General features: G+C 41.3%; 1 protein-coding gene across 1 annotated transcript in view; it reads right to left on the bottom strand.

Moving 5' to 3' along the window:
• Positions 1 to 8,153, bottom strand: part of armh3 (armadillo like helical domain containing 3) — a 47,258-nt gene extending 39,105 nt beyond the window's left edge. Inside the window, exons 1-13 of the mRNA XM_046046988.1 lie at positions 8,003 to 8,153; positions 6,646 to 6,755; positions 6,491 to 6,547; positions 5,814 to 5,960; positions 5,517 to 5,624; positions 5,331 to 5,423; positions 5,158 to 5,232; positions 4,987 to 5,073; positions 3,126 to 3,182; positions 2,970 to 3,013; positions 2,369 to 2,429; positions 2,167 to 2,213; positions 1,054 to 1,129 (exon numbers count right to left, since the gene is read on the bottom strand). Of these exons, the coding sequence (XP_045902944.1) occupies positions 1,054 to 1,129; positions 2,167 to 2,213; positions 2,369 to 2,429; positions 2,970 to 3,013; positions 3,126 to 3,182; positions 4,987 to 5,073; positions 5,158 to 5,232; positions 5,331 to 5,423; positions 5,517 to 5,624; positions 5,814 to 5,960; positions 6,491 to 6,547; positions 6,646 to 6,747 (954 nt within the window). The 5' untranslated portion in view covers positions 6,748 to 6,755; positions 8,003 to 8,153. The remainder of the gene's footprint in view (positions 1 to 1,053; positions 1,130 to 2,166; positions 2,214 to 2,368; positions 2,430 to 2,969; positions 3,014 to 3,125; positions 3,183 to 4,986; positions 5,074 to 5,157; positions 5,233 to 5,330; positions 5,424 to 5,516; positions 5,625 to 5,813; positions 5,961 to 6,490; positions 6,548 to 6,645; positions 6,756 to 8,002) is intronic.
• Positions 8,154 to 10,379: the final 2,226 nt, after the last annotated feature.

Here is a 10,379-nt window from a genome sequence, read left to right as displayed (position 1 = left end):
TTCTTCTTACCTACAAAGCTCTTAATGGTCAGGCACCAACTTATCTTAAAGAGCTCATAGTACCTTACTACCCCACCAGAGCACTGCGCTCCCAGAATGCAGGGTTACTTGTGGTTCCTAGAGTCTCCAAAAGTAGACTTGGAGCCAGAGCGTTCAGCTATCAAGCTCCTCTCCTGTGGAACCAGGTTCCAGTTTGGGTTCAGGAGGCAGACACCATCTCCACATTTAAGAGTAGGCTTAAGACTTTCCTCTTTGATAAAGCTTATAGTTAGGGCTGGCTCAGGTTAGTCCTGAACCATCCCTTAGTTATGCTGCTATAGGCCTAGACTGCTGGGGGATTTCCTATGATGCACTGAGCTCCTCTCTCCTCTGCTTTCTCTCCCTCTGTATGCAACCTCATCCCATTATTGCATGTTACTAACACAACTTCTCCCCTTTCCGGTAGTCTTGTGCTTTCTCGTCTCTCTCCTCTCTCCTCCTATCACTTCCTGCAGGTGTTTCTGGCTCTGGAGCTGTGGAGTCTGGATCTGTGGCTGCGGGTCACCTGCTGCCCCCGTGTTCCTACTCGACACCCTCTGCTACAACAGCTATTGTTACTAGTCCTATTGTTATTATAATCATTAACATTACGATTATTACCGCTGTGTGTGCATATTATGTAGGCTGCCTCCCTCCCCTCTCTCTCCTTCCATCCCTCTTTTTTTCTCTGTGTTCCTCTCTCTCTCTCTCTCTCTCTCTCTCTCTCTCCCCCCTTCACCTCCAACTGGTCGAGGCAGATGGCCGCCCACCCTAAGCTATGGTTCTGCTCGAGGTTTCTGCCTCTTAAAAGGAAGTTTTTCCTTGCCTCTGTCGCCTAGTGCTTGCTCTTGGTGGGAATTGTTGGGCTTCTGTAAATAACATCACAGAGTACGGTCTATGAAAAGCGCTGTGAGATAACTGTTGTTGTGATTTACCTTACCTAAAATTAGCTCCCATTGGGCCTCTTTAAGTTTATTCATAACATCAAAAAAAGAAAAAAAGGGGAGCACAAATCTACACTAGAATGCATCTCACCTGTGCCAATACAGTGATGAAGTTGCGGTTAAGGTGCACTGCCTCATAGAGTGCCAGCAGAATCGCCTCATTTGTCCTTGAGAAGAAAGCATAGTTAGTAGACAGTTTACTCATTTCTTAAGTAAAATCTCCAAATCTTCACATAGCATTAATCTGTGCAGGAAAAAGCTTTAGGCTTTGATACAGTCATGCTCACTAACAAGTGGAGGGGCACTCTGGTGTTATAAGTTTATTAACAATCGCTTCATGCATCACAATGTCTTTATTTATCAATCTCATGCTATTTCATTACAGTTTGGTTGCGGTCTATATTATAACAGCAAATATGTTCATTTAAACTTTGATTTCCAGCTGGAACCTTTTACAACGGCAAAACAGAGGACAAGCTAAAAACAGTGCAGTGGTAATGGATTCTCTCAATGAAGGTTAAGGCTCGAGCAGACTACATGACTTTCAGCGTCGGCTGATGGCCGGGCTGTTCACAATACACAACTTGCCGTCTTGTGACGGGAGTCTTGAAGTCGTTGTGGCGTTCACACTAGATGACTGATCGGTGAGAGGGGGTCACACACTACACGAGCTGACCGCGGCTCTGTCACCCGATGCTGGTCTCCAAACCACGTTTTGTCAAGAAAACACGTGAAATGTGAAAAAGGAATTGACGCGAACCTATACACCAAACAGCTGTTGTTTGTTATTATAAAGATAGCAATTATAAAGACAAAGAATATGGGTAAAGAATGGATTAGCACGCACAGGCAGCAGGGATTGTCTGAGCTACAGAGAGAGCTGGAGGGGAATAAAAAGTGTTTTGCGGTGAAGAAGTAGCTGCCTGCTCTCACTAGCTGGATGTGGATGTCGAGTTGGCCAACTCTTCCAGATATTTGGCATGCTAGATATCTGGCAGATGTCGGCAATGTGTCAGAAATGTGTTGGGGGACCCGTTTTGTTGCGCCCTTGAGTAGTTCACACAACGACTGGCGATCGCCGATCAGCCGCTGATTTACCCCCAATCACAGCCTGACGGTCGCCGAGCAGCAAATCAGGCTAAAAATCGTGTAGTGTGACTTAAACTGACTGATGGGTAAGAACTTAAAATCACTTTGCACTTACTGTACAGAGAGTTTCTCATCAACGTCTGCAATAAACATGTTGCCCACCTGCAGACAGAAGAACGATCAAGCGATCAACAAATGGTGTTTCCCCGAAATGGAGCCACAGATCAAACTCTTTGACTACCAAATACATACTAATGAAAGAAACAGCAATCTAAATTATATCAACCGTAAAAATATGAAGTAATATAAGATCCTACCATACTAGTTAGGGTAGAGAAGAACCCACCCTGGTTCTCCTCCTCTTTGTCTTTGTACTGCCTAAAAGGGAGAAGACCAAGATGGATAGAAAGCAGGAAGTAATGAAAACATGGAGAGGATGAAAAATAAATTAAAGACAGGCCCACAAAGGAGCAGAGGCAGAGATATATGTTTTCACTCAAACACAGCACTTGTAACCTAACACACATTTACCACATCATCACAATATCTCCTTCTACTCCCTGCAATTTATTATCTAAAAAGGGGCATTCGGTTTATACACAAAACCAATGAACTGGATGGAGCCGCCATCCATTACTTTAATGCCTCCGTCTACGCCCGCAGATAGACAAGACCTCCTTCACAAACACCATTTTAATATCCAAACCTTGCCTCATCCAAAAAACATTACCGACTGTCAAAGAAAACTGTCAGATATAAATAACTCAAAGTATAAAAAGAGCCTGTTTTTTTTTTTTTTCAGGAGAATAGAAATAGAACATTTGTGGGAGACATCAAACTCAACAGATGACGCCAGCGGCCTCAACACATCATGCACCAGATCATTAAAAACACATTTGTGACATTTTTGGATCTCACCTGTTATATTCTGTCAGAGCTTGGTGCACAACCATACCCATACCCTAGGAAAGAAAACATCCATTCAAACCTTTGATAATCTGCTTGATGTGAAGCCCAACGGCTATATCACAGTGGCTCCTTATTATTCTGCACAGTACGTGACAACATACTCACATCTAGCGTTGGCTCATCGTCCACAATGGAGAGCTTCACAATGTATGGATTCACAGACTAACAGACAGAGAAAGGCAGTGAAATTAGAAGCCAATAAATATTTGACACAGTTATACAGTTACACTTGACTGACCCTTAAAGGACAATTCTCTTTCCATTTGTCCCCTAGCTCAAGAGGCTCATCTATTTTCTTCAATTAAACAAAGATAAAACTGAAATCATTGTTTTTGAAGCCAAGGAAGAACGATTAAAAGTCAGCACTCAGCTTCAATCTGCAGATGTAAATTAGCCTAAGGCTAACTCTGGTGTAATGCATCAAATGTTTACATTTATGTTATTAATTGCACATGGTCCCTTCTAAATAAAAAAAATCAATCAATCAATCGGTAATGTTAAAAACCACAAAGCAAAAGTATCTTGGTGTAGTCATGGACTCAGACCTGAATTTCAACAGTCTGCTCGAGTCCTCACGAAGACCAAAAACGTGGATCACATCATTCCAGTTTTGGTCTTTACACTGGCTTCCTGTCTGTCAGAGAATTGATTTTAAAATCCTGCTGCTGGTTTATAGAGCACTGAATGCTTCAGGGCCAAAATACATTTATGATCTTCTGCTATGTAATGAACCATCCAGACCTCTCAGGTCATCTGGGACAGGTCTGCTTTCTGTCCCCAGGGTCAAAACTAAATAGGGAGAAGCAGTGTTAAGTTTTTATGCTACATATATCTGAAACAAACTCCCAAAACTGCAGGTCTGCTGAAACGGTCAGTTCTTTTAAATCAAGGCTGAAGACTTTTCTTTTTGCCACTGCCTTTTAATAAGTCAAAATTAAAGCTTTTGATTAATATCTGCGCTGCACTGTAACTTTTACTCTCCTATCATTTAACTATTTTTAAATTGCATTTAAATTTCTTTTTATATTCCCCTATGTTGCTTTTATGTTTTATATAAAGCACTTTGAATTGCCTTTGTTGTTGAAGTGTGCTACACAAATAAACTTGCCTCGACTTGCCTTGCAGTAACAACGGACTACAGACTGCAACTTCTCAGGTTGCGTAATGCAACTAGAAATGAATGTAGATCAGTTTTCTTGAGAACAGAGAAGCAAAGCCTGTAAAATTCTGGATCACAAGACGACTCCATCTCCTGGCTGGAGTTCAGCAGTAGTTTTGGAATCATTTTGGAGTATACATTTTAGCTCAGAGTAAATGCAAAGGCGGCTCCTTGTGGTGTTGTTGCGCTCTTTGCTTGCATACAAGGGTGCATGCAAAACCCTACTCCTTATCCTTTTATCTCCTTCCACACTGACACACTTATCCTTCCAGGAAATGGCTGGGGAGGGAAGTAAATTGAAAGTCATTTCAGAAGGCATGTTTGCTTCTCTGTCATCTACATGTAGGGCAACTGTCTCTTGTGATGTTCAGCTTCGACCTGCTAAAATCGTTGGTGTGTTCATGGATGAAACTTTAACCTCAGACAACACTGACTTTACTCCGAGCTTTGCTTTAGTGAAAAACTGTAATTTCAATACAGGCCTTTTTAAAATCTTAGGCTCTTGTTTTTCCCTCTTGTTTGCCTTGGGTGTGGTGTAACTCAGAAGTGAAAAGACTTCTTAGAAACCACACACACACCTGTACGGTACATCCTGTTCTAAAAGAGACTTCAGGAGCTGCTTCTACTGTATCCTCTATTGTTGAGACAATACAGCAGCAGTAACGTCAGTCTCAGAAAAGAAAGACTTTCACCATCTATTCAGTGACACTTACCACCGTGTATTCATGCTTAGTGCGCCTCACTGCTGCTCTAAAGGCTCTTTTATTGACAAAACAAATACAGCTCCATGTGAGTATATGTACACACCTCATATTTCCTGTAGTTCACCAGGAGAGCCAGGAGGACCACAGCATCGTAACCATGCTGCCCTCTACTGGACACATCTGACAAAATCTGAGAAGGAGAACAGAGATGGCCAAAGCGGGAATAAAAACACTCCAGAATTACTGTAGTCGCAGTCCTCTGCTAATCCCTTACCTGTAAAATGGCTTCAAAGATGCTGTTGATCATCACATACTCCAGTATGGTGTTCTGACTAATATTGTCTGTCACCTGTGAACACATTTGTTTAGAGTGTTATTAACAGCACAACAAGCATTCCCCAAACCACGTTATAATTCATGTTGTTGTTTTGATCTGTTCTGTCTCACCGTCACCAGACACAGCAGCAGTTTAAGACAAAGGCTCTTCAGACTCTCTGAGCCATCTCCACAAAGAAGGCTGTCAAGTCTCTCCATCAGGTCCTGCAGGAGACACAAACACAAGACATAACGTGAATGAACACAAATCATTTCTCTCCCCCCGTTCTTTCCCTCTCAAGCTATTTCCCCACAAACCTTCATCCTTTGCTCAGCCTTGTCAAACCCCATGAGCATGTTGATGATGTCAAAGCCAGACGCGGACTTGTTCTTCTGGTGAACCCCCCGGAAAAGTGCACAGAGAGTCTGGGGAGAGGGGCAGAGAAGCACAGGCGTTGCTAAAGCTAGCTATAGTGACGAAACAAAACTGAATCCATGAATCTGACCAGCCAAGATCATTGATTACAGCCACAGTCTCATCAGCATGCTTGAGATGTGATAGTCAAATGCAACTTGTAGGTGGAAATCTAGCTGATCCTCCTGAGCTTTAGTTACCTGCAGGGCATTGACTACTTTGATCTGGTGCTCCTCTGCCAGAGCCTGAACACAGTGGTGGAACAGAGAGTTGATGTTGTCCTGGATCCGCTGAACCTCCTCCCCATCTACACTCTCCAACTTGGACTCCAAGTACTCTAGGTTCACCTGAAACATGGTGGAAGGAGGGAAGTAGAATGTATTAATAAGAGGACTTAAGCTATTAGGAAGTATCAATTGACTAGTTCACAGTAGCCTCAGCTTAGCCAATCAGAAAAATAGGGAAGCAGAGCAGCTACACAGTCAATGAGGCTGAAAGTAAGTATTGGAGATCAGCTTCATTTTTACATAAATGTTGCCATTAAGCCTCCGTCTGGAGTTTTTAAAAAGCTAAACCTGTGGTATTTACATGTGCTGCACGTACTGTCCACAATTTTTTATAAGTTCAACAACAGCTCACTGCATTTTCTTCATATAGGCAAGGCCCTCCTATAAAATCTAAACAGATTTTAGCACATTCATATATACATATGTTGTCAGATTTTGATCGCATTATGTTTTAACTCAAATGTAATGCATACATTTTTTTTACTAGTTCAATATCTTTGGCAGACTTTATCCTTAAAACTGTATTACAGATAAAATCCATATGTATCAGTTAGCTTTACTGCTGCCACTGCAGAACACATTTCTGCTACCTTCATAAGAAACAGCTCATCCCAGAAGCGAGGGTTGTTTTTGGCAGGGTCTTCTTTCTAAAACAAAAGAAACAGGCAGGACTTTGTTTACACTTGGGCACAATTTTATTTCTGTTTACTTTCCATTACTTACATTCGCCCATTGTGATACTCACTGCAAAAATCTCATCATACATCAGCACCACTTTCTCTTTCAAGGGCTTCTTAGAGGATGACGTCCTCCTCAGCAGCCCTGACTTCTTTTCCACCTGAGACATAATTGAGTCTGAGGAAAGAGACACAGTGAGCTAGGAACGGATGTGCACGGATGACATGTTTTTTAAAAATGGTGTAAACCACCAAAACTTCTTCCATTCTACAGATTAATTTTAACTAGGATAAGGCGAACAATGTTTTACATTTATGTTACACTCAACAAATCTGATGACAGGTCCAAAACCTACAAAGCGTCAGTACTTTCTGTAAATGCAACTAGTGTGTTTGACCGGGACTTTTTTCAGCCATGGATTTAGTGCACAAGTGAGTTGTTTACACGGTGTGTGTGGAATGCGAAATATGTCAGCCAGTACAATGATGTGGCTCATTAACTTGTTTATAAGAGTTTTTGAGCAGCAATAAAAGGTTTATGGCACAGAGGAATAAGTTATATATGGCGCTGGCTACACAGGCAATACTTAATAGGATCAATTTATTGATTTTACTAAATACTGAACACTTTATGGCCATGACACATTGTCCTCAGCAACACATAGCCACCATGTTACTATCAAGACGGTTCTTGAAAGGAACAAGTCCATTTTCTGTATAACCAGGTCACCTAGAACCATCACCTGTTGAAAGGCATAACAATCTGGCTTTAATGGCTATTTTACTAACTTACTTTGCTCAGAATGACAGAAGCACTGTGCTTGGAAACAGCTCTAGTATTAACTCAACACTGTTAATAGGCTGGCCAAGAGAAAGATTTCAGTGACATAGCAAAAGAAACTGTTAGCATAATAAACATCATACGTTTAGATTAGGTCAGTAGAGTAACCTGTTATAGTTGAGTAACGTTTGAATGATTCACTGGTCTAGCTGTTGGATTAGCTAAGCAATTATCAGCTGACATTTGCTAAAATTGATGGCACATGATTTTACGTTAACAGTTAGCTGACGTTAACATAAGTGTTAATGGGGATGGGCTGCTAGCTAGTTAGCTAACATTAGCTCATTTTGACCCATCATTGACTAACAGCAACGTGGCCGCGCTGACAGGCAGGTATTGTTGTCGAGTTGACGCTCGATGAGCACTTCGTTTATTAGCAGTTAGGTCACCAAACGTAAATCTACTATTATGTTGAGTCTTCGCAGCTAAAGCTAAAGCTACCTAGCTAACTAATGCCTGTCAGGCAATGATGGTACCGTAGATTTAGTGTTGGCTTTTTAATGTCAGGTGCGATAACTGACATTATTACTGTATTACATCCTTGAGGTAGGTTCAGCTTAGTTAGGAGTGTGGTTTGTTCTTACCTCAATTCAAGTATTAAAATCTGTGTCGTAAATGTAGTTCATGAATCCTTGTAACAACACTAGCATCTGATAGCATACTGCTATGATAGCCTCCTGTCGGTCTTCAGGGTCTTAGCACCCTACAGATACTCCTTCTTTCAGGTTTAATAAAAGCAGCTGGCATCTTTCACAGCCTCTACATTAGTGTTGACCCCACAGATACTAACACTGGTCACATCATCTATTAAATCGTCATCTGCGGGATTATGCCACAAGTCTAAAATTATTAAGTAAAATAAGGATATGTATTTTGTGTTAAGTAGAAAACAATCTAATCCTCACCATTTGGAAAAAGTTGGATTTTGTAATGTCATCGTATTATTCAGACCTCAAATGCATAAGACCAGTGAGTTAATAAGTAGGAATAATAATTACTCAACCCTTGAGAGGACAGAAACAACTAATGGGCTAGTAGCTGCTTTAGAAAAAGAGTGAAAAGGGCCAGTGACTGTCCTTTGTCTCTGTGATCTATGGCCACTTGTGCTGATTTGAAGCACATGTGAATGTGTATCGAAGATAACTGATATTTATGTTTGAGCTGCTCACCTCCTTACATATGAACCCACAAGTTGTAAACAAAATGTAAAGAAATATTCACAATATTGCATAAATTACAGTGTTAAATAACAGGTTTCTGCCATTTATTCATTCCTGATCAAACACTCAGAGAAAATAAGACAAGTCAGTCCGATGCAAAATGTATATGCTATGATTTTCTTTTTTAAATGTTTCTTTCTTTGAGAACATAACCACGAGACCAGTGGGAGCCTCAATACAAGTTCATCTCATAACAACTCATAACTTGTCTCCAACAAACAATACTTTATTCCCCAAACATTTTTAGTTTTTTCACCTGTGAATCATATTTGTGATTTTGTCAGGAGTGGTTCTCAGTGCTACAGAGAACTGTTCGTATTTGATCCAAAACAGTAACATGGCAGACAATCTTGTAATAGAGAGCATGTGTTAAGTGGCTCAGCATATTATTAGTAGATGACTAATTAACATGGCTCCACAAAGAACAACAATATCATATCATAATACACCACTGATACTTAAGGATTAATGAACTGTTATACCAGAACATATACAATATAAAGTTGTTTTATTCAAAGTGTCAAAGGCCACCCATGAGTTCACTCAAGTTTGCATGTTTTAAATTTCTTTTCAACAGCTGATAACTGTGGGTGGAGACACAAAAACTGTATCTGCTTGGATTTATGTTATTTTAAACACAACAAGCACTGTCATTAGTGTGTTCAAGGCTTCGAATTGGAGAAAATACAGATGAAGAAAAGAGAATAAAAGGACAACAAGAAAGAACTACACATGCAAAGAAAGCAACTTGACCTGGATATATGAAACATATGAAGTGCTGTAATTTACATGGTGATGTGGCCTTCCAAGTGCAGAGCTTAGGCATGTAGCGCCTTCTTTCAATCATACACTCTCTTTCTGAAAAAGCCAGAATGAGGCCAAAGAGTGTGTGCTCTTCCATGGAGGTGATAGTTTTCATCAGGTTGTTGCAGCTTCACTTCAGCCCCAGGAGACTGGCTGGAAGCTTCACTGACAGCCTTCACAGTTCTGCCGGTACAGTGTGACACGGGGAGTGGAGTAAATGCCTCAAGAGAAAGCGTGCTTGTTTTACCTTAGACACTGCTTTAAAAGCAGAAAGCGAAGAATCGCAGTATTGTAAGGGAATGTGAGAATCTGTCCCACGCGCAAAGCCTTTGAGCACTGGTCTACAATCTGGTCCTTGGGGCTCTTCCATTTTGCCTGCCGTTCTCCTTCAAGGGCTGATGTAGTCCTGGATCCACAGGTGAAAGCATTTAAGCACCCTGTAGGATAAAATACCAGCAGGCCTCTCTGTGCCTTACATTTGAAGAGCACGGGATGCCCAGAAGCACAGTCTGAAGCCTGTCTGATAGCTTCGCTGACAGGTTACAGCAGCCTGCCTGCAGAGGGATGCGATTACACAGAAGACGGGTTTCTTTCAAGGTGAAAGAAGAAGGAGAGTGACGTGCTTTATAGCAGTCAGTAAAGGAAGGGGGAATGGGGAGAAAAGCAAATGAAACTTTATTTTTTTGCTGCACATCTTTCCCTGTCATTCTGATCACAACTTACTTACTTACTCATCACAAGGAGTAATACTCAGCTAGTGTTTAATGTTTTCTGTGGCCCGGGATCTCTCTAAAGTCTGAAAAAAATAACCCTTGATGATGTCACTAGGGTCATCTCGGCCGTGGCTTGGAGAGTACGAATGTTGAACGCAAAGCCTGCTTTGCAAACTGGAGGTGCCGAGTGTGAAAGACATGGGCAAATACCAAATATGAGTTGC

The sequence above is a fragment of the Micropterus dolomieu genome, linkage group LG04 (genome assembly GCF_021292245.1).
Source record: "Micropterus dolomieu isolate WLL.071019.BEF.003 ecotype Adirondacks linkage group LG04, ASM2129224v1, whole genome shotgun sequence".
Lineage (NCBI taxonomy): Eukaryota > Metazoa > Chordata > Actinopteri > Centrarchiformes > Centrarchidae > Micropterus > Micropterus dolomieu.
This window is presented reverse-complemented; position numbering and strand designations above follow the sequence as displayed.